Source organism: Hippocampus bargibanti, linkage group LG01, assembly GCF_051943395.1.
Source record: "Hippocampus bargibanti isolate YZ-2025 linkage group LG01, ASM5194339v1, whole genome shotgun sequence".
NCBI lineage: Eukaryota > Metazoa > Chordata > Actinopteri > Syngnathiformes > Syngnathidae > Hippocampus > Hippocampus bargibanti.
Window position 1 is genome coordinate 15,279,973 of NC_142734.1, and position 24,548 is coordinate 15,304,520.

At 41.8% G+C, this 24,548-nt stretch overlaps 1 protein-coding gene across 2 annotated transcripts; it reads right to left on the reverse strand.

Moving 5' to 3' along the window:
* Positions 1-157: 157 nt before the first annotated feature.
* Positions 158-17,772, reverse strand: crfa4 (cytokine receptor family, class I receptor 4). 2 transcript variants are annotated; one of them, XM_088998984.1, is made up of 9 exons: positions 17,638-17,772; positions 8,903-9,015; positions 6,979-7,117; positions 6,623-6,792; positions 5,199-5,377; positions 4,969-5,128; positions 4,408-4,495; positions 2,672-2,741; positions 158-2,031 (listed from the first exon to the last, which is right to left on the reverse strand). In XM_088998984.1, exons 1-9 carry the CDS (start codon positions 17,700-17,702, stop codon positions 1,471-1,473), a joined length of 1,545 nt encoding a protein of 514 aa, XP_088855110.1. In that variant the 5' UTR covers positions 17,703-17,772; the 3' UTR covers positions 158-1,470. The 2 variants fall into 2 exon arrangements, with proteins under 2 accessions (XP_088855110.1, XP_088855119.1); XM_088998993.1 differs by lacking the exon at positions 17,638-17,772 and having other exon boundaries at positions 8,775-8,912.
* Between the last annotated feature and the right edge of the window lie 6,776 nt (positions 17,773-24,548).

Sequence of the window (24,548 nt, forward strand, 5' to 3'; positions counted from 1 at the left end):
ACGGTAACTCAGTGAGAATTCTAATTCGGTCAGTTCTTATCTGACTTGTGGTATCAGAGTTTTTAAAGGAACAACACAGTCTTTGTCAGTCAGCTGACACCAATGTTTGCTATTTATAATCTACATGCAGCTACAATACTTCTTCTGAACGCATCGCTAACTGTTGCACATCTTTATTCATCCTTTACGATAAGGTTGCTTAAAGAGACTTTGTAAAGAAAGTCAGTCAACACATATGGGGTGTTACAAAAGTTACAGCACATTTCAAATCTGAACTGCAAGTGTCATCCACCACTTCAAAATCATCCACATGGAGTGTAACACTTTCCAAGCTTTCTCTACCCCACTTACATGCACTTCTTTCATCCATGTTTTAAAACAGGTCTCTTTGTGCCTGGGAAAGAGGAAAAACCACCAGGTTGGGTGAGTACAGACAAAAAAGGTTGGTCCAGAAAGGATGATTTTGTTCTCCGCCAGGAACTGTAAGATGCTCTGGGCATTGTGAGCAGTTGTGTTGTCATGTTGAAGCAACCGTGAGTTGTCCTCCTACTGCTCTCGTCTCTTCTCATGCTCGAGATGAAGCCAATGCGGAAGGATCTCTTTGTGGGTGACCTTTTAAATTGTCTGACCCACAGCAAAAGGGAAAAGTCATACTATAGTTTTCCTCATCCGTTTTAATTATAATATCAGATAGTGCCTATCTGATAGGCACTATGTACAATCTCTTCCTCTTCACAAACACGTTTTGGAAATAAAATGCATGACGTACCACATTAACACAAAAACACAGTCTGGTTACTCAGCATTGAAAACATTCAAAATATTGTGGTTGCTAGTTTACAATGAAACTTAGCACATGTGAACAGGGACGTGGCACCTGAAAAAAACTAGGCGCCTTTCGTGAATTATGAAGGGCACAGCGATGATGTTTGTTGACCGGGAGATGGAGACCTGGGTGAGATTTTTCCAAATCACACATAGAAAATGAAAATCGATTAACTATTACCTACTAGCTGGGCAGGGTCCATCTTTTCCAATTCTAGTTAGGAAGGTGTGGTCACCCATACTTTACAAATATTCAGAATTTTATTCTGAAGAATAATAAATATTTTCTCATGAATGTCCTGAATTCTGAAAAAGAGGGCTTAAAAATGATTCGAATTTTCCCTTGCAAATAGATGACCAGACAGTTTCCTACTTTTGGAAGCCTTCCGATTGAGATGGCAATTTAGGTCATGTCGGAACAGGCTTCCTGCATCATTGACTCGCAAAACTCAATTTCCGAAAATTATTCCGATTGTTTTTCTTAGAATTGAGTGTTTCCACAGTTCACAAAAACAACAAAGACAAATGTCTTCTTGTCTCCACTGCTGTGGACTTGTTCACGGCAGTAGAAGAGAGAAAGTTAACACATCCTTTCAACACAGCAAATCCAATTGTGTTTAAGGTTCTGCGCATCTTGTGATCCGCTCAGCTCTCATTAGCTAAAGCGGCTTCTTTCTTTTTGGCCTGGTAGTCTGCCAGCTTCTCCTCATCTTCCTCCGTTAAACTGGCATGTAATTTCGACTCTGGGAGGGGAGGAAGCTCGCTATACAGCGGTGGCAGGCACGGGACCAATTGCAGCCCATCGCTGTCGTTCAGGAGCTGCACACAGCTGTAGAGATTCTGCGGGGGGCAGGTAGTTGGGAGGGCAGGTGGGGGTGCGCTTGGCTGTCCCGTCATGCTGTAGTTGCTCTCTGGCCACGGGGATGGCGAGAAGGCTTGAGGAGGTGACATGCAGTAAGCGCTTGGCATGAATGCTGTCGGAGTCTGGCTCACAAGCTGATGAAGAGTCGCGGCGGGCGGCAAGTCGTGCGGGACGGTGAAGGCATCCGGCACCTGGCTGGGTGACTTGGTGGGATTGGGGCAGTCTTTGGCCGTGGCGAGATAGATGTTGTCGGGGCACACTTGCTCCCACACCTCCAGGAAGCTGGGTGCTACGTAGCCATTGAAATTGGTCAGGTGGTGGTTGATTTCTTCCAAGTTTCCTTCCTGAGGACGCAGAGTGGGAAGCAAGTTGAATAAACATTATCAAGTCTCTCATCAAGTCAGTGATGTTTTTTTCAGTCTTTCTTTCTCTCTGTGACTCACAGGAGGAGGAATACCTTGCAATAATCTGTATTCAATGAACATTAAATAATCATGTGAATAAAAACCAGCCATCTCTGGCTCCATAATGGGCCTCCAATTAGATTTCAAAGAACTGGGCAAAATACAGAAGAAGAGGAAATGGAGCCCAGATAGCAGGGATGGATCAAGTGCAGTGAGAAGCTAGCAACATTTCTGCTTGAAAGTCACATTTATCACCTCTTCTGGATCTTTAATTGACTCTACATTCCCAAAAAATAAAACTGCAAGTCGATAGCATTTATGGGCACTGCATTCCGAAAGAGCGTGCTAGGAACATACATGTCGTAGATGTGGCTAATGTCGCAACCATTGCATTGCTAGTGCTGCTACTTTGAGGATACGAGACCATGTGTAACAATCATGCTCATGCACATTTAGTCAGGGGCGTTTTTAACACCCTTTAAGTAAGTAACCATACTTCCTGAAATATAGAGTCAGAGTATGTTAGCCACCTAGTGTGAGCAGAAGTCAGAAGACACATAGAAGATGGAACGTGCGTTACCTTCAAAAGCAGTGGGTCAATACCGATGATGCGTGGTTTTGGAATTGGTGGCCAAAAGAAGTTTTTCACTCTGAATGGTAAAACAGTAGGATGTCAGATTGAAAGGACAACCGACACCATTTTTTTGTTTCCTAACTGACATCAGAGAAACATCTTATCGCATCTAAAAATACCCAAAACACGCAGGCTGATATTTTTAGTCAAATGCGAAACACCAATAAAAATGACTTCAAGAGTCCAAAAACTGACACAAATCAGCTCGAAACTGGGGATTTTCAGAAAGTCCCGCCCCGAGTTCGTCATGTCACGCCAGGTCGTCTTGCCTTGCTCAAGAAAAAAAACAAAGGGCTCACAGAGTTCAGATTCGGAGAAGATGCTTTCTCGTTACTCATCCAGTTATGAATATGATTCAAATAGTTCTGAAGAGGAAAGCATACATGTTTGCAATCGATTAAAGGAGTCCTCCAGTGTCAATTCAAGCCATCAGACACCAATGTAGCGTCTCAGAAAATGCCCAATGTGGCGCCCAAGCTCCGTTGGAAATGTTGGCTGGGAATTTGTGTCAGCGAGTATCAAATAGTAGTCTTGGTGCAACACACAACTATTCACCATTGCGTTATGTACATGTTATCCTTCTAATTTCGCCATCAACACGGATCAACACGTAGTTTTCAGACCAAACAAAGTACCCAAAATGCATTGTGTGTCGCTTTCTTGGTCAGTGACGATACCTACCGTGACGTCACGTAAGGACTCGTCACCAACTCAAAAACAAGACTTACTGAATATTCAGAGCGAGTCTTAAAACGTAAAATAGCTATATGCGGTGGAATCTTTGCAAAATATGCTCAGTAGAAGTTATTAGAAGTTATTTTACAAATTATGGACACAACTTGTCCGAAGGCGTCGGTTGTCGTTTAAGGACAACCGAGGCCTTCGGACAAGTTGTGTCCATAATTTGTAAAATGGCTTCACATTAATTCTACTGGGTGTATTTTAATAAGATTCCACCGCATATAGCAATATTTTACGTTTTAAGACTGGCGCTGAACATTCAGGAAGTCTTGTTTTTGAGTTGGTGACGAGTACTCACGTGATGTCAGAAAAGGACCGCCCCCTGACCGTAAAAAAGACGCATTTAGCGTCTTTCCATCACGTCAATGTATTTTGCTGTACTGTTTTTTTTAAACCGTGTGTTACATCCAAAAGCCGCCAGCAGAGGGAGGCCAAGCTCCATTGAAAGAATATATCAGCTTGTGGAAACGGGCCGATTCATTCCACACAGCTCGGTGGCCATTTTATTTGCCTCAAAATGACACGGAATAAATTCTTTAATCGATTGCAAACATGTATGCTTTCCTCTTCAGAATTATTTGAATCATATTCATAACTGGATGTGTAACAAGAAAGCATATTATTCGAATCTGAAGCCATTGTTTTGATTCTCCAGCAATGCAAGACGTCTTGGCGTGACGTCACAAACTGGGGGCGGGACTTTCTCAAAATGCCCAATTCGCAGCTCAATTTTCTGCAGATTTTGGACACTTTAAGTCATTTTTATCGGTGTTTTCCATTTGAATAAAAATATCATACTACGTGTTTTGGGTATTTTAGATGCTATAAAACGCTTTTCTGATGTCAGTTAAAAAACAAAAAAGTGACGTCGGTTGTCCTTTAAGGGAAAGGCACAGGGGAGTTTTTCATTGCACACGAAGAAAAGGAAGGTGAATTCCCACCGAACACATTGTGGAATGACACGCACGGCGAAGGCCAAGAGCGCCATCATGCTGATGGTTGTGACCAGAATCACCACCAGGAGTTTGTCTGTTTCAATGAAGGCAACAAAGTGATCAACATCAATCAAAATACTTTTTATTCACAGTCTCAATTCTACTTTTGGCAAATTAAATTATTAAACGATGAATTGATTTCTCTCAGTCACTTATTTTATAGTGCTGTTAGTAAGTAGTCAAATATCCGTCCATTCATTTAATTTCTAATCCATTTATCCTCACGAGATTCGCAGGCATGCTGGAGCCAATTTTATCTGGTTATGGGCAGTAGTCGTGTACACTCCGAGCTGGTTGCCAGCCAATTGCAGCTTGAAATAATCATAAAACACAAGATTCTGTGAGGCCTTGCAAGATCAGCCCAAATACGTTTTGGCTGAAACATAATAGGTTCTCCGTTATGAAAACAGCTACAGTTGAAAGGCCTGGGTAACAAACAGAAAGAAAGCTCATTCCCTGCCACAACAGCCGGATGGAGATGCGCTCAAATTGGTGGGGACATTGTACCTGTGCCTGCAGGCGCCCGGGAAGGAATGTTCATCAGCAACGGCTGGCTCCAGTTGCTCCACAACCCGTAATTTTGCGAGCGGCAACGTACGCGGAGCACATAGTCATTGATGGGAAGGCCGAGAAGCTTGATTTCAGGCTCTCGCAATGACTGCTTAACCTGCAAACCGGGGGACAAAACTGAAAGACCCCAAAAGCACTTTGCAATCCCGCCGTTATATCTCGTTTACCTTCCATTTGTCAGGCTCGCTAACTTGTGTGTACTGCAATTCGTACACTAGGGTGATCCAGCCGTATTTGAGGTCTGAAGGCCTCGGGTATGCCCAAGAGAGCAGAACATCATGACCAATCTCGTCTCCTCCGGCATCCATCAACTGGTAAGTTAGGTTGACCGGAGCTTCGGTTTGAACTGTTGGAGAAGGAATAAAGCAAAAGATCTGATGGCCACAGACTAACTCAGTCTTGGCCATTCTCAAATAGCAAAAGTGCATTTTTTTAAATCCTAAAAAATGTGTGTGTGTATATATATATATATATATATATATATATATATATATATATATATATATATATATATATATATATATATATATATATATATATATATATATATAAAGTAAAGTCTCGTTATATCGATATTCAAGGGAGTCCGAAAAAATATCGATATAACCGGGACTATCGATATATCCGACCCTATTTGCATGTAATTTTCTCCGTGCGTGCATAGAAATAGTATCGATATAACCGGGACTATCGATATATCCGATATCGATATAACGAGACTTTACTGTACGTATATACATATATACATATACAGTAAAGTCTCGTTATATCGATATTCTCGGGAGTCGGAAAAAATATCGATATAACCGATATCGATATAACGAGTGGTATATATATATATATATATATATATATATATATATATATATATATATATATATACAGTAAAGTCTCGTTATATCGATATTCAAGGGAGTCCGAAAAAATATCGATATAACCGGGACTATCGATATATCCGACCCTGTTTGCATGTAATTTTCTCCGTGCGTGCATAGAAATAGTATCGATATAACCGGGACTATCGCTATATCCGATATCGATATAACGAGACTTTACTGTATATATATATATATATATATTTATCTTGATTACGGCAACTCTTCTTTGTTGGTTTATGTATGAATGTATTGTACTGCCCCCAGTGGCCAAGTTTCACACTAAATGAGGCAATGAATACTGTACATCCATTCATTTTCAACACCGCTGATCCTGAAGAATTGCTGGTGTAAATCTTAACTGACTTTGGGAAAATTGCGAACTGGTCGCTAGTCAGTGTGAGTGTAACACTACACCATCAACAATGGAGTGAATACACAAACGGGTTACTTTAAATTTTATTGAATTATTTTGGTACTTTGTTAAGGTACATTACTATCTGCTGTAGTGCGATTTTTTTTATTAAAGGAATTGATTTTAGAGTTGAGTGTGGTCTTTGAACAAATGAGCACAGTATTGTACCGGTAAATACATGTTCAGAACTTTTTAATCATGAATATTTTTTCATCATTTCAATTCATTTCTACTACGATCTTTATACCTCTGGTCATTTGCAATCAAACTGACAGACGCGGGATTCCGCAATTGTCCTTACCAATGTCGGCCACATCAAGGCAGTGCTGCGGTGAAGTGACGTTTTGGCGAGCCATGACAGCTGTGACATCCATGCAGTAGATGTTCCATATGAATGTATGGCTGCTGTCAAAATGGCAACTGTTGGCACCGGCGCTTGTGTAGTCAGGACACTCACGCTTGGGCCCTTTACTGAAAGGAATAAAGAATAAATCATCACAGCAATCATTCCCATCATGTCATTCCAATTCTACCACCACCAATTTCAACACGCAGCCCTGCGGGGAGTCATATCAAATGTGTATGTGTGTGTGTGTGTGTGTGTGTGTGTGTGTTTGTCATTTTTCCATTTTACAAAGATAATAAACGTGTTCATACTCTTTGGAATATGTGAGCACGTAGTTCACCTCCTCTCCTTCTGTCAGGTTGCTGAGCGGATGCCACCAGCAGGTGAATACTTCCATATTGGGTGAGCGGCATTTGTAGATGAGAGGCCTGGTTGTCATGGCAACCTCCCCTGCACAAGTAGGTGTGGCGGGGGTGGGGTGGGGGAGGAGAGTTAGGTTGGATGAATGTAAGCGAGCGTCTCCACGACATACGAATGCACGTGTTAACATTCTTATTCTTTCAGCCACGCGAGCTGGACTTGAAGGGAGTTAACCATTTCAAAGTTAGCTTGGACTGCACACGTGTTAAATGACCCCATTGCTGTCACGTGTCATCAAACACACAAGCGCTGACAGTCAGCCCACCAAGTAAAATTGATTGCCATCTGCAGGCGGTGGAAACATGGCGGCCGATACGAATTAATAAGCATCAGAGAGTCAAACAGGCAGAAATGAAACATTATGTTTGATCACCTGGCCTCAATTCCGTCTCACAAATAACATCAGTGTGACCTTGCGTGAACACACAGCGGCTCCCCTCTCCCGGCAAATTGGCGTTTTCATGTTTATTATGTTTGGTAGAGTCATTGCAAATGCCTTGCACGCTGGGTCCGAGAGGACAGTAATTTCATCTGTGCTGTATGTCATGCATATTAGCATATTTGACAATAAAGCTGACTATGACTTTGATGTTTGCTTGAGGGAGGAGATTGAAAAATAGTATGAAAGTCCGTCATGATTGTACACGGAAAGCTTCCAAAGTCATAGAATATCCATCGTTAACAAGAGGAAGAATGAATATTTATAATGCCAAGTTTGGCCTGGAATGTGGGCGAACTATGGAGAATTTGTTATCAAGAGTCTGGTGTAATGCATTTTGGTGTTTTTTTCCGCCTCCATTTTTGTTGGTCAATTAAAACACATTTATTATTCGGTTTTGCATGTATTTATTCATTTAAAAATTGTTACTTGATTTGTGAAAAACAAAATCCATTTGTTAAAAGCAAAATCAATTAACCGATGAATTGGATTGAAAAAAACATGCCTTTATTCTAAAGGCACAGTATTATAAATTGAGAGTACAGAAAATGCCCAAAGATACGAAGATTTATTTTGATTACTGGTTCGGTCTGTCGCACCCATCCATTCGCAGGCAAAAATGTTTACGATGTTAGAGTTAACACTAAGGTACAAAACAAAGATAATCAGGCTGCTCATTAAAGACTAGAGAAATAAATAAATACATAAATAGATACATCCATCCATCCATTTTCCATACCGCTTATTCCTCATTCGGGTCGCGGAGGGTGCTGGAGCCTATCTCAGCTGTCTTTGGGCAATTGGCCTGAATTGGTTGCCGGCCAATCGCAGGGCACACAAACACGTACAACAGTCACTCTAACACTCACACCTATAAAGGGACAATTTGGAGTGGTTAATCTGCCTGCCATGCATGTTTTTGGAGTGTGGGAGGAAACCGCAGGACCCGGACAAAACCCACGCGGGTCCGGGGAGAACATGCAAACTCCACACATTTTAATATTAGTTTTAGTGTCTTTTGTTTGTTTGTTTGTTTGTTTGTTTGTTTAAAAAATGACAATTAGTCAAGTGCAAAATAAAATAAATAGGTCCTTGGGTATGGTGCAATAAAGTAACCTACAAATCTCAAAACACTGTTTGACCTTGCTACTTCAATCTCAGAGTAAATACATTTAAAATGAACCTCCAGAGCTCATGTATCAAATAAATCGACAAAAACTTTCACTCATAGCAGTGACTCTCACTTACAGGGCATATCAAGGCAGGAAAGAACATCAGCAGTCACCTCTCAGAACCGCCTTTGTGCATGTTTGTCTCCTCCATGAGCAAGGAAGCAGCCCGCTAACAGACAGAGGCAGTGCCGTGCTGGGACTCACCTGCTGCTTCTCCGTCTCCAGCTCTGTTGTCCAGTTTTTGGCTTGTGTTGCCGCCCACTGAGGCGCCAAGCAGGCAGAGCAGCAGTCTCAGCATCCCGCAATCGCGGCACAATCTGTCAACACAAACAACGCGGACTACTGGAAACTCTGTGGGAAAGTTAGCCCACAGCAACGGGAGCATCTCCCAGTCATGAGACACATCACAAGGATGAACATCCCCCTTCCTGACCTCTTCCTCTCTTCTTTTCACGTTGCCAATGTTAAATCACTGTGACAGACCCAAATAAAGAAAGCTTTTCCAATCAACAAGCACATTGTCAGCAGCAGTGGTTGTTCGAGGATTACATCCCTGAGGTTCTCTTTGATTTTTTTAAGTCATGCCCTATCCTGTTCTATACATGTGGACTGTGTACTCATTTTTTAAGCATATTGCAGGAAGATAGTCTTGTTCAACTCGTGAATCCTCTGGTTTATCAAACAAAACACCCCCACATGCACACACTCACTATACAAAACACAACTTGTATTTTTCTGTATAAAAATGCAGTTTAAGTTGTAAAAAAAATCAATACAAATTTCTCTGCAAAAAGCACAATTTACATTATTTTCACTAGAACACCAATTTAAGTTGCAATGACTTTCAAACAGACTATTACCCTTTTGGGACACAATTTTAATAAGCACAACAATGCTTAATGCTGTGAAATGTAAATTTATCCACTGTGAGACTAATAAAAGCAAATCCAATCCATCCAATCTAATGCAGAACAGTATCGGTAGTTTGCTACAAAACAATTTGCTGAGTTGTTGTGACTTATATCATCAACTTTGGCAACCATTAAAAGGAACAACAGTCCTGTTCACTTAATTGTATTGATAAAAAACAAAACCAACATTGTTGAATTATCGAACTCAAAATGTTCTGAGTTTTATCTAATCAAAATTGAAGCATCTTTTATGGACGTTTGCTATAGGTCTTCAGAAATGGACACGAATGTGATCAAACTCATTCACTGTCAGACGTGCAAAAATGTGGCCACTCCAGTGCCAGGTTTTGTTTTTGTCATTGTCACTCGAATTCCAGGATCCACAGAATATTAAGTTTTAGGAGTACATAAACATTCAGTACAGCGTTAGAAGCCTTAGACGCTCTTCTTTCATCATAAAAAAAACATGGGTCTGGAGTCATATGAGCTTGAAATGAAGGTGGCTGTCCAAAATACAAAGCAATAATAATAATCATAATAATAATAATAATTCATTTCATTTCTAAGCGCCTTTCAAAACTCTCAAGGTCACTTTACAGTCACAGGATCAGTTTTTCTGTGGGTGAGCAGCGGCAGCCACATGCGCCAGCGTTCACACATACATATTGGTTTATATAGCGTTTGAACAACAGCTGAAGGTGGAACAAAGCACGAACAGAGAAAAAAGGGAAATGCTGCCCCCTTGTAGAAAAGAAAAAAACAGTGCCAGAGGCCATGGCCAGCGCTTTATTGGCACCCACATTCGGGAATGGTGCTCTATGTCATTGATGAAAAGGTTTATTCAGCCATCATCTGTACTTCTTTGAAAGTGTTGGACGTTTCACTTCTCATCCAAGAGGCTTCGTCAGCGAACAAAAATTTGCTGGTATTTTAAGCCCTATATATATATCCGTACAGTCCAGAGTTGGCGGTGCGAGTTGGGAGGAACAGAGGGAAGCGAAACGTCCGATACCTTCAAAGAAGTACAGATGACGGCTGAAGAAGCCTTTTCATCGATAGACGACTCATGTACGACTGAGAGCTGACACAGACATATTGCTCTGTCATATTTTCAATTCCTGACTAAATTCGTGAATGGTAGTGAATGAGTTAATTGGCCGCTTGTATGACCATTGATATTTTTTCAGTGCAAGCCTCTAATATTTTATTCTATATTCTATATTCAACGGACAGTTCGGACGGCGGAAAAAATCATTGGTACCGCCCTACCCACTCTCGAGGACTTGCACACTGCAAGAATCCAAACTAGGGTGCGGAAAATCATACTGGACCCTCTGCACCCTGCCCACCACCTTTTTCAGCTACTCCTCTCAGGCAGGCGCTACCGATTGCTATGCAAGCCACTCGCAGTGGACAGAAGCAGAAGGACGCACATCCACGTTTGGTGTCAGGTGCTACTGCACAGGAGTCAAACTCTCAACCAGCCGTTTCACCCAGCCCGCCACAGCATTTTATGAGGCTCACAAAAGACAAATACAGTATCAATCTCTCAAATTCAAATGGTAGAAAACTTTTCATATGTGACCATGTGACTGAAAGTGCTTCAAGTGAGCTGCGATTGGTTGTTAATTGAGCAAATGTAAGGTCAGTTTCAGCCAGTGGTCGGCCGTCGGGGCTGCTTGGCCTTCTCTGCTGGCCTAAAAATAGCTGAATCTCAGACATATGTAAATTATATTCTGTCCGTGAATTCTTATTAAATCATTTCAAATTGTCTTTGAGCTTTCTTTCATTGCTTTTCCCCTGTTGTGCTGCTTCCTGATGTGTGTTTTTGTATTTAAGCATTTAACCAATCACATTTCAGCCATCATTCATTACCAGGGTCAGAAATCTACATGGACGCCTTCACAATCAGTTCTGCAGGCCCTGTTGCATTAAATGCGGTGTCGATGACTCTGTTGCTTTAACTAATGTCTGTTGTTTGAACCAATCCAACCACCCAATTGGCTAGTCACCAGTCAATTATACTATCACTTGCCGCTAGTGACAGTAGCGAGCTGTATAAGCAAAATATTGTGTTGATTTAATTGACATATAGATAATAGCAACTAATATTGCAATTTTATGAAGTTATTATTGACGCTTCGCCATGTTATTCGATCTTCTCTTCGGTGTGAAAGAATGACTTCTTACCCCATATCATTAATCCACACGTTTATGATTAAAACTCGAACAGTTCAATAACGATATTTCTTTCTTCACAAGTTATTACCTGGCTAACAGGTCTCTCTCATAAATCACACCACACTTTTTATTTACAGTCGCAGCTATGGATTGATTCAGACGTACAGTCGCACTATTGAAGGCCCAGGGCCCCAGGGGTGATATGCATGGCCCGCCATTGGTTTCAGCCAACACAAAGTGGCAGAGTATGAATCCGAATCACACGTCTAGTCAAGTGGAATCGGGTGGAGCATATCGTCAAGAAAATGTTTGGGTTTATTTATTGATTGTTTATGGATAACCCTTATAATATGGTTCAAAAGTCCCTCTCTCGCTCTCTGGACGAAATTTTGTACTAATCAAATTATGTTCACTTTCAACAACATCGAGCGAGGAACATTTTTAAAATGAATGGAACCATTTTCCTTGAATGTAGATTTTAAACGTTGTCACTCTATCACCTAACATTGCATGGCAATTACAAATGTACAAAACAGGACTGCAAAATGAGTATGACCGCGTCACTGCAGTTTCCGGGATACTTGAGGTGTCAAAAAGTTCATCCAGGACGTTGATATTGCCTTGTTACTAATTGACAACCCCTACACGTGGCACTGGATGCCATCACAGCCATAAAGTGACCTCCAGGGGTCAAAGTATGCCCATCCATATGTTTTGCTCAATTTCCCCCTGATGTAACAATTATTTTGTTTGCTACTTCAAGTTCAACATCCATGCGCACTTGTCAAAGAGGCTTTGCGACCGTAATCATCAAAATTGAGGATTTTCATTTTCAACTGGCTGGGGAATTGTTCCAGAAGCACCTTTGAAAACGCCTCGACGATTGTTGACCTCTTGCTGTTTCCACCAGCAACTCATGTCACACGTCGTGTCACACTAAGTTAACGCTTGGAAAGTGATTAAGTTCAATTAGCCGCGGTGCCTTTTGAAAAAGCCCAGCAGCAACAGCTGTCCCCCCCCCCCCAAAAAAAAAAGCCAAGCACACTGCCCGAGACTGGAAGTCGCACATACCAAATACTATCAGCTGACGATTTGAGAGAAGTTGAGGCGTTCAGGAGACAGTCTGCATAGAGTCCACGACCAAGGCATTTCAGAGCATAAATATTTGCACACAATCTTTAATCGACAGCAAATTGACTAATGTGTAAAACAGGGGTCCCCAAACTTTTTCCTGTGAGGGCCACATAACTTTTCCCTTCTGTGATGGGGGGTCGGTGTCAGTTTGTAACAGAAAAAGTGTGACGATCGTAGGGGAGCTTAAAAAAATTGTTTTCCGGAAAGCCACACATAACCAAATAACCCTTTCCAGGTTCTTTACAGAAAAATGTCAGGAAACAAATAATAACACTATTAATGAAATAAATAACCCTCTCCGAGTTCTTCACAGAAAAAAAACAGGAAATAAATAACACTATTCATGAAATAAATAATTAAATAACTCTCTCTATGTTCTTCGTAGAAAAAAAGTCGTGGAACATTAACTTTCTGTTGTGCCATGCACAATCTTAACAGATAAAAGTTCAGCTTAGTTGTTAGGGCAGAAATGTTCATCCGTGTGAACTGTGGGTCTGCATCTGGCTGGTGAGAAGTTGAATATCAGGTTCCCTTCTAGTTCCAGCCAGCCTCAAGCACTGATGCAAATGTTCTTCTGTCAATCTTGATCTCATCGGAGATTTCAGCAGTTGCATGCGAGACAGGCTTTTCTCGCAGATATACGTGCTGTCAAAAACTGTAGACATTTTCATTGCGTGCTTTTTGATGTTTGGATATGTGTCGTTTGGGAGGGCGGCATAGAAGTCAATGAGACTGTTGGGCTTGAATGCGTCTTTCAGACCATCACAGTTCTGTAACTCAGGTCCAACTTCTCCATGGTTTTGTACACTTGGTCAAAAATATCCTCTCCCGTTGTAGTCCCTTTGAGACTTTGGAGGGCTGCCAGCTCCTCGCATATCTCAAAGTTTGCGCTAACTTCACGAATAAAAATGAGCAGTTGCGCTGTGTCTTGCACGTCCGTGCTCTCATCCAGTGCGAATGAAAAAAGTCAAATTCTTTCGTCTTCTGCTGCAGCTGGGCATATACATTCATCCCGATTTCTTCACCGCGTCTGGTGATTGTACTCGGCGACAGACCTATGGCATTATATGCATCTTTCTTCTCGGGACACAACTCCTCCGCGACAACATCCATACATTTCTTAACAAACTCTCCATCCATGAAAGGCTTACCGCTGCTTGCTATCAGCTTAGCAACCCGAAAGCTGGCCCGAACGGATGCCTTCTTCAGCTGAGCTTGGCGTACAAATGTATTCTGCTGAGATAGTAGTCCACTTTTCGCTTTGAGAGTGTGTCTGCTCATATTTGACCTTGCAAGCTATCGTACTTGTCTTTGTGACGGGATTCATAATGTCGGCGAAGATTGTATTCTTTGAATACCGCCACCGCTTCTTGACCGATGAGACAAACAGCCTTTTCTTTGCATTGAACATAAAAATAATCGTTTGTCCACTGCAGGTTAAATACTCTGCATTCTGAATCAATTTTTCTCTTACCTTACCTTTTCGCCATTATTCCGTTCACTCTTTGACAGGAAGGTTTACAAGAGAAAACGGGTCTGGGACCAAATAGAGCGCTAAACTGAGCACACCTGAATGTACCACTGGACTTCCCTCCACTGCCTCATATGTCTTTCTTGTGTCGCGTCGCATTGTGACCGGCTCCTTTAGCGTTCTATTGTGAGCAGGCGTGTTTATACTGTTCAATCACGATTATAAACAAAATACATTGATTAAAATTGGAACAGATAATGATCGAAAACCGACCTTTGACTTGTAAAAGGATTTGTTATTTTTCTGGAGGCCAAATAGGAATCTCTGGTATGGTTCAGGGGGGCGGGCCAAATGTGCTGACGGGCCGGATACGGCCCGCGGGCTGTAGTTTGGTGACCCCTGGTGTAAAAGCACCAATGTCCTCTGCAGACAGAGAGAGGTCTTCTTGCCTGAGGCTCATTAACGCAACGTTAGTTGCATGTCACAAGATGAAATCACATGAAATCAGGATCACGTTGTACATATATAAAATATATAAAAGAAATACTATTTCTATGCACGCACGGAGAAAATTACATGCAAACAGGTTCGGATATATCGATAGTCCCGGTTATATCGATATTTTTTCGGACTCCCTTGAATATCGATATAACGAGACTTTACTGTATATATACATATACATATATAAAATATAAAAACAAAAAAACAAAATATAATATAATATATATATAATATATATATATATATATATATATATATATATATATATATATATATATATATATATATATATATATAGTAAAGTCTCGTTATATCGATATCGGTTATATCGATAGTACCGCTTATTACGATACTATTTTCATTTCCCTTGCACATTTCTAGTCTTTTTATGTATAATTAGTACCGTTTAGTACGATACCCGGTTATTACGATAATCCGGTTATTACGGTGCTCCTTTTCATCCCCCGCCGGCCATTTTTGTTGTTTATATCGATATATCCGTTGCGCCATTGGTCAACTTGGTCACGTGTCTTGGTTACGTGTCACGCCATCAGTCGCGCCATTGGTCGACTTGGTCAGGTGACTTGGTTACGTGCCCAGCACCCGTGTAGCAGAGCCATTTTCATTTTCAGACACTAGCTCGTGTGTAGCAGACGAGATTGAAGTGTTTGTGTTAAAAGGTAAAAATGGGAAGCAGAAGAAGATTGATGACTTTTTAAAATTGTATACATAATACAGTAAGATGTAAGCGTTGCAGTTTCCCTGTTGTGTTATGTACATGCCCACTGTACTGTATATGAATGCAATCGTTTTTTGCAACAATGTTTCTTGTTTTGTCTGCTGAACCGTGATGATTTTGAAAATTACTGTACCTTCCATACTGTGTATTAAAGGACAACCGATGTCACTTTTTATTCAAATGCAAATAAAAATGACTTCACGCCAAGACGTCTTGCATTGCTTGTGAATCCAAACAATGGCTTCAGATTCGGATAATATGCTTTCTTGTTACACATCCAGTTATGAATATGTTTCAAATACACTGTAGTTCTGAAGATTAAAGCATACATGTTTACAATCATTAAAGAATTATATGTGCCATTTTGAGGCAACATTGGGGGAACATCTCTCACCCAAAAAAAGGGAGCTAATGGCCAGCTCCGTTTCTTATATGGCGCTTGGCTGCCCCCTTTTGGCGGCTTTTGTTTAATGCAGTTCGGCGCAGGATCGGATATATCGATAGTCCCGGTTATATCGATATTTTTTCGGACTCCCTTGAATATCGATATAACGAGTCTTTACTGTATATATATATATATATATATATATATATATATATATATATATATATATATATATATATATATATATAATAGAAAGTAGAATACAACCACGTGTGAGTGCGCGTGCAGGTGCGTTGTGTGTGTGCGTGCGTATGTGTATGCACCCCTATGTGCAAGTGTGCATGTGCATATAGGTGTGTGTGTGTGTATGAGTGTGTGCGCATGTGTGTGTGTGTGTGTGTGTGTGTGCGAGCGTGCATATATCTGAATGTGTGTGTGTGTGTGCGCACCCCATGTTTGCGTGGGTGTGTATGTGCAACCCCGTGTCTGTGTGTGTGTGTGTGTGTGTGTGTGTGTGTGTGTGTGTGTGTGTGTGTGTGTGTGTGTGTGTGTGTGTGTGTGTGTGTGTGTGTCCCCGTGCGCGCGTGCGTGTGCATTCCCGTGCTTGTGTGTGTGTGCGATGTGAAATCCAAATCATGCGGATGTTTTTCCTGCTCCCCCGCTGGGTGGATTCTACTTTAGAGTGCTTTTCTGGTATTGTAGGAGTTGCGAGCTTAAATAAGATGAAATCAAATTTTGGGAAGTTTAGCCCACTTCGACAAACCCATTACAGTGTTAAACAACAATACGTTTTGTTTTCACAAGCAGCACTGTGCCGCTTTGCTTGCACCAAACATCTCATTTTGTAAATATGAGCACCCTGCTGATCATATGACAAAAGGCTCATCATTCTTCCTTGCAGGCTGAAAGAGTGAAGCAAAACATTTTCCGGTGTAGGATGCGCTGAAATAACAGTGACATTTTGATCTTCAATAAATAACTTATGGACCAAGGGTCCCAAATGTGACTTGAAATGGTCCTGAAGGACACAACGGCTCACTCTTTGGGTGTTTTTCGATGGAAGCGGCACAGAGCCGGTGCTGCTCAAAGAAGGCTCGGAACAGTTTATGCATGAACAGAGACCCATGCCCATATACAATTGCCTTGAAATGCGTGGAAAAGCTTCATGTAGCTCATTGTGCAGTAACTTTCAGAAAATGCCATCTAGCTGTGGTCTTCATTCCCCAACTCGCATTTGTGATATATGGGCAGCAAGGACGCTGGAAATGGCAGAGAAGACACCAGGAAGTGCTTAACGCAGTAACCACTCACTCAATTAGGGCTATTGAGAGTAGAAAACTCGTAAAAGAGATGAAGCTCCAAAGCAGTGAGGAGACTTTTAAAGAAGCCACTTTGAGTTGATGACCCACAACCAAACACTTAATCGGCTATGACTCTATAATTGACTTTGAATGATCATTAATGACAACAAACAAGGGGGACGCTAAAGTTACATCATCTTTCCAACAATAGGATGCCAATTGTTATGAATTAAATGTGGCAACGATTCATCTGTTAAGTAACTGTTTTGGGTGATGTTTTTGAAGCAAGTGAAGGACACCAATCAAGTGGACTCACCTGGCCTGTCGAACAATTGGAGAAGCGTCTGTTACCTCTTTGCGGGTCCAAATTCCCCAAGTCATTTCTCCTGTTGATGCAGCGGCAGAGCGGCTCTTGGGCTCGACTCTCCGAGGAGAGGAGCCCCCGCGCGCGCGCCTAATTAACTCTGCTTGGTGAGCTCGTGCTCGTGTGGGCGTGTTCAATGCACCGCAGTTCGACTCATTGGACGCGGCTTAATCGCCTCCCGTCTAAACAAAACCGTGAGGTCTACGTGATTCTCCCGCCTTCCAAAATCACTCCAAGAAGCCGCCCCTCTTATTTTTCAAAACACCAAAAATCTGCCAATTTAAAAGTTGTTTTTACTTTTCATACCACCCTGGATGACTCATCAACGCCAGGGTCAAAAGGACATTGCATAGAAAGTATGATGAAATGAATATTACAAAGGTAACACTTGAAATCCATTTTCTGTACTAACTTCGAGTGTCTGTTCAACAAATGTTTTTAGACAGGAGGGTGAGAGGGGCTACTGAAAAAAAGTATGGCGAATATTTGCTGAGGAAATTAATAGTATTACAAAGGTAACACTTGAAAGCCATTTTCTGTACTAATTTTGAGGGTCTGTTCGACAAATGTTTGGAGACAGGAGGTGAGAGGGGGCTACTAAAAACAGTCTGGGGGCAGGGATGTGAAATATACGGCCCACGGGCCAGAACAGGCCCCCAAGGAGGTTTGATCAGTACCGCAGGATAGATTAAAAGTGGAAAAAATGCAAAAACGATTCATATTTTTAACGAGGTGCAATTCAAGGATTGTCGAATAAGGGGTAGAGTTGTGCTGTTTCAATCAATGTAGAAGAAAACAGCCTCAACCAAGGTCTCTTTTCTCTACCACAGTTTCAACACCCTCATTAGCCAAGATTTAATTATCCAAACAGAGAAAAGTAGATAAGGAGTGTAGAATTTTCAATGAAAAATGGACCACGTTATATTTTTTTTACAGAGATGCGTGGGAAACATTTGTGCTTGGTGTGTTTTCAACAGTGGTTGGCCGTCAGGGCCAGCAAGGCCTTCTCTGCTGGCCTAACATAATCAGACATCATTATCATAATTATAATAAAAGTCAATTTCATTAAAAAAATATTTTTTCTAAATATATATATATATATATATATATATATATATATAATTATTCAACATACTGTTTTCTTGATGTTATATTATATCCATTTGGTTATGCTCCTTTCAGTGTTGTAGTTTTAGGTCAGAGTTTTTAATCCAATCAGAATTCAGCTAGTTTGTGTCGCCAGGCTGTATGAAATCTGACCGACGCCTTCAGAATCAACAGTGAGGGCGTCTGTGCGCTGTACATGAACGGGCACATGTAGTTGATATACAGTTGCGATAGCCAATCAGATCACGAGTTGGCACAGTAAGGCCAGCTAGAGGGCCTCGCGTTGAACATGACGAACGCGTCCTGTGATTGGATACTCACTTTACCTCAGCCCGGAAACCCGGAAACTTTAGCAGAAAAACCAAGTATATCTACTCGCTTTTTTAACCCACAATGGCTGAAGGAGAGGACAACTCGCTGTCGCATGTAGGTAAGCCTATTCTCAAGAACAAATGAAAAATATTTGTTTACTTTTATTTTCAACAAATAGTTTGTTTTGTGAACGTCTTGTTGTTTTTCTTATATTAAACTGACATTTTGTAATTTCGCGTAAAATCTTGTTAAAGATTGCATATTCTTGGTGGACTTCATAAAACTTTGTGGACAAATGATTTTAAATTTCCTTTTATTTTTAAGTGTTTGCAGTATCACGTATAGTGACAAGTTCGAATTGCTGATGCAGATTTATTGATGTGTAATTGCTCCGGAAAATAGCCTGTGTTGTAGACGATTAAGGTGATGCCACACCCAGTACTGCGTGCGTGTGCTTTTGTAAATGATATCTCCAGCCGTTGTGTCATAAATTATGGTATTACGAGGGATATTTGTTCAAGTCGGACTAAGCAGGACTTCACTGAAGGCCTAGGTGTGAAATGCACCGACCGCCACTGGTTTTCAACAAGTATTTAATCAATATTTGGTTATAGAATCGCTGAAAAGGTTTCTTCAGCCGTCATCTGTACTTCTTTGAAGAAACTTCGTCAGCAAACTAAAGTCTTAGTGGTAGTTTAGGCACTATATATATATATATATATATATATATATATATACAGTAAAGTCTCGTTATATCGATATTCAAGGGAGTCCGAAAAAATATCGATATAACCGGGACTATCGATATATCCGATCCTGTGCCGAACTGCATTAAACAAAAGCCGCCAAAAGAGGGCAGCCAAGCGCCATATAAGAAACGGAGCTGGCCATTAGCTCCCTTTTTTTTGGGTCAGAGATGTTCCCCCAATGTTGCCTCAAAATGGCACATATAATTCTTTAATGATTGTAAACATGTATGCTTTAATCTTCAGAACTACAGTGTATTTGAAACATATTCACAACTGGATGTGTAATAAGAAAGCATATTATCCGAATCTGAAGCCATTGTTTGGATTCACAAGCAATGCAAGACGTCTTGGCGTGAAGTCATTTTTATTTGCATTTGAATAAAAAGTGACATCGGCTGTCCTTTAATACACAGTATGGAATGTTAATAATTTTCAAAATCATCGCGCTTCAGCAGACAAAACAAGAAACATTGTTGCAAAAAACGATTGCATTCATATACAGTACAGTGGGCATGTACATAACACAACAGGGAAACTGCAACGCTTACATCTTACTGTATTATGTATACAATTTAAAAAAGTCATCAATCTTCTTCTGCTTCCCATTTTTACCTTTTAACACAAACACTTCAATCTCGTCTGCTACACACGAGCTAGCGTCTGAAAATGAAAATGGCTCTGCTGCACGGGTGCTGGGCACGTAACCAAGTCACCTGACCAAGTCGACCAATGGCGCGACTGATGGCGTGACACGTAACCAAGACACGTGACCAAGTTGACCAATGGCGCGACGGATATATCGATATAAACAACAAAAATGGCCGGCGGGGGATGAAAAGGAGCACCGTAATAACCGGATTATCATAATAACCGGGTATCGTACTAAACGGTACTAATTATACATAAAAAGACTAGAAATGTGCAAGGGAAATGAAAATAGTATCGTAATAAGCGGTACTATCGATATAACCGATATCGATATAACGAGACTTTACTGTATATATATATATATATATATATATATATATATATATATATAGAGTGCTTTGCAACTTTAATCAGTACCTATGCTCTCACCTCGGATGCTGACGATAACCTCAAAGATGCCTTCTACGGATCACTGGATGCAACCATATATAAAACTCCTGCCTCTGATAAACTTGTTCTGATGGGTGACTTCAGTGCCCGAGTAGGTACTGATGCCAGGCTCTGGAAACAAGTAATCGGAAGGCACGGGACTGGGAAAATAAACAGCAATGGCCTCCGACTCCTCACTCTGCTCTGAGCATCAGCTGAATTTAACCAACACTATCTTTCAGCTGAAAAAGAAATACATCACATCATGGATGCACCCCAGGTCCAAATATTGGCACCTACTGGACTACATCATCACAAGGCAACAAGACCAAAATGACATCTGCATCACGCGGGCCATGCGTGGGGCTGAATGCTGGACTGATCATTGACTGATCAAGTCCAGGCTCAAGCTGAGAATTTGACCTCCTCATAAGAAACAGCAACCCCAAAGGTGTTTTAAGTCTAGGGCCCTGGAGTCCCCAGAATGTGCAGCCAGCTACCGCAACAAGCTGGCAGAGGGACTTGCCAGCCTGGACAAGGACACTAGTAACGGTGACCTTGATGTTGAAAGCAGGTGAAAAAAACTGACGACAACAATTCATCAAGCTGCCTCTGAGACCACCGGCTTTACTCAGAAACGTCACCAAGACTGGTTCGATAACAGCTCAGCTGCCATACAGGAGCTTTTGGAAGCCAAGTGCAAAGCCCATACCACACTTCTCTCCAACCCTCACTCTCCACTTCTCCTCTCTCACTACAATGCCATCTGTGGTGAATCACAGAAACTGCTGAGGATTAGGGAAATCAAGTGGTGGCTCAGCAAGACCCAAGAAATCCAGAGGCAGACAACAACAACACACACACCTTCTATGATGCTGTAAAATCCCTGAATGGCCCACAAAGACAATACATTGGTCCAGTTAGATCTGCAGACGGTTCTGTACTACTGAAGGACAAACAGCTAATACTTGAGCAATTAATGATGTTCCGTCTTACATCGCACATTACCGAAGACATCCTGCCAGAGACACAATGCGGTTTCAGAGAGGACCGAAGCACTCTGGACATGATCTTCGCTGCGTGCTAAGTTCAGGAGAAATGCAGGGAACAAAACAAGGACCTCTATATCACCTTCATCGACCTTACCAAGGCATTTGACATAGTTGACCGTGACATTCTCTGGACCATACTGCTGAAATTTGGCGTCCCCTCCAAATTTCTCGGCATCCTTAAACAGTTCCACAGTGGCATGCAAGCAACTGTACTTGTCGGTGGCCAGCAATCTTCCCCTTTCCCTGTGGAAGTCGGGGTGAAGCAGGGCTGTGTACTGACCCCTGCTATATTCAACCTGTTCCTGATGGCAGCTACGCTCCTCTTCCATAAGTCCATCCAGGAAGTTGGCGGCGTACAAATCCAATTCCGCCTGGATGGTAGCCTGTTTAACATCAGACGCCTACAGGCCAAGACCGAGACCCTGATCAGCGGCATCCACGAGTTACAGTATGCAGATGATTGTGCTCTGCTGGCCCACAGCCCAGCTGCCATGCAGCATGCCCTTGATACCAAGTCCTCCATCTACCGATCACTCAGTCTCGTGATCAATGTAACCAAAACGGAGGTCATGGCAAAAGAGAGTTCTCCACGCCCCGTGTTCACCCTCAGTGGCACACCCCTCAAGGTTGTCCAGCAATTCAGCTACCTCGGCAGCACTCTAACACCCTCCTGTCTAATTGATGATGACGCCCAGGCCCGCATCAATCAAGCCTCAAAAGCTTTTGGCATATTGCGTACTCGTGTGTTCGAAAACAACCACTTAAGAACTCCAACAAAAGTCGCAGTCTACCAAGCAGTGTGTGTGTCCACGCTGCTATATATATGGTGCAGAGGCCTGGACCATCTATTGACGCCATGTGAGATGCCTTGATGCATTCCACATCAAGTGCCTCCAACGAACCCTTGGCATCACCTGGCAGGATCGTGTCCCACACACTGACATCCTTCAACGCACTGCCTCCACCAGTATCAAGGCTATACTAGCAAAGAGGCAACTCCGGTGGGTTGGACATGTCATCCGGATGCCTAGCTGCCGCTTGCCTCGACAGGTGCTTTATGGACAACTCTTGTTAGCGAATAGGAAGCCTGATGGTCCCGAGCTGCGATACAAAGACCAGTTTAAACAGACTCTAAAGAAATGCAACATCAATTTAGCAGTTTTTTTGACGATGATACTAGTGCAGCGTGTTCTACCGGAAACAAATTCCTTGTGTGTTCTACATAGTACTTGGCAATAAAGATGATTCTGATTCTGATTCTGATCAAGCCCAGCGATCTGGAGTCTGCTGCAGCTAACAGGCCACTCTGGCGTTCCTTATGCCACGAAGGGGTGATACAACTTGAAGACAAATGCACCCAGGGGAGAATTGTGCGGCACCAGCAAAGACGCCTTTGTGCTGCTCCAGTACCGCCCCGGCAGCCTGGTCCGGGCCTCACCTGTCCTGAATGTGGCAGGATTTGTGGCTCCAGAATCGGGCTTCATAGTCACCTACAGTGGCATCGCCGCCTGCAACAATAACGACTGTCCAATACCCCACACAAGAATGGAAGCTATGTCATCTTCGACTTCGATGGACTACCAAGAGAGATATGTATAATTTCTATACATATATATTACTGCTGTTAAGTGATTCAAAAGTGTAACCTAATCAAGCATGTAATGTAAATCTTTCTAACAAGTACGGCGAAAAAAACACAGTAAAATATTGTATTTAACTGATTTCAAAATAAAATTCCACTTGACTGCAATTTGTCTTCTTTGAACTTTTGTTTCTTCTTGAGACTTTTCGCACGGACTTGTTTTCTCGGTGGTCGGTTAAAGGACAACCGACGTCTCCGGACAAGTTATGTCCATAATTTGTAAAATAGCTTCAAATGACTTCTACTGAGCGTATTTTACAAAGATTCCGCCGCATATAGCTATATTTTACGTTTTAAGACTTGTGCTGAATATTCGGGAAGTCTTGTTTTTGAGTTGGTGACGAGTCCGTACGTGATGTCACTGAAGGAACGCCCCTGACCGAAAAAAAAGGACACATTGTAGCAGTCCTTCCATCACGTCAATGCTTGTTTGGTCTGAAAACCTTGTGTTGTACCAGAAAGAGCCAGAAGAGGGCGTCCAAGCACCATGGAAGGAATTTATCAGCCTGCGGAAACGGGCTGATTAATTCCTCACAGGAGGTCACCATTTTCTGCCTTTTTTTGGGTGAGACATTTCCCCCCAATGTTGCCTCAAAATGGCATGGAATAAATTATTTAATCGATTGCAAACATGTATGCTTTCCTCTTCAGAACTATTTGAATCATATTCATAGCTGGATGTGTAACAAGAAAGCATATTCTCCGAATTTGAAGCCATTGTTTTGATACTCCAGAAATGCAAGACGTCTTCGCGTGACGTCACGAACTGGGGGTGGGATTTTCTGAAAATGCCCAATTCGCAGCTCATTTTTTTGCATATTTTGGACACTTTAAGTCATTTTTATTGGTGTTTTGCATTTGACTAAAAATATACTGCGTGTTTTGGGTATTTTAGATGCTAGAAAACGTTTTTCGTATGTCAGT

Coding starts and splice junctions, on each gene's coding strand:
- crfa4 (XM_088998984.1), bottom strand. CDS start 17,702: ATGACTTGGGGAATTTGGACCCGCAAAGAGGTAACAGACGCTTCTCCA. Junction 5,378..6,622: donor CCTTGATGTGGCCGACATTG/GTAAGGACAATT, acceptor CTTCTCCAACAG/TTCAAACCGAAGCTCCGGTC. Junction 5,129..5,198: donor GCGAGCCTGACAAATGGAAG/GTAAACGAGATA, acceptor CCCGGTTTGCAG/GTTAAGCAGTCATTGCGAGA.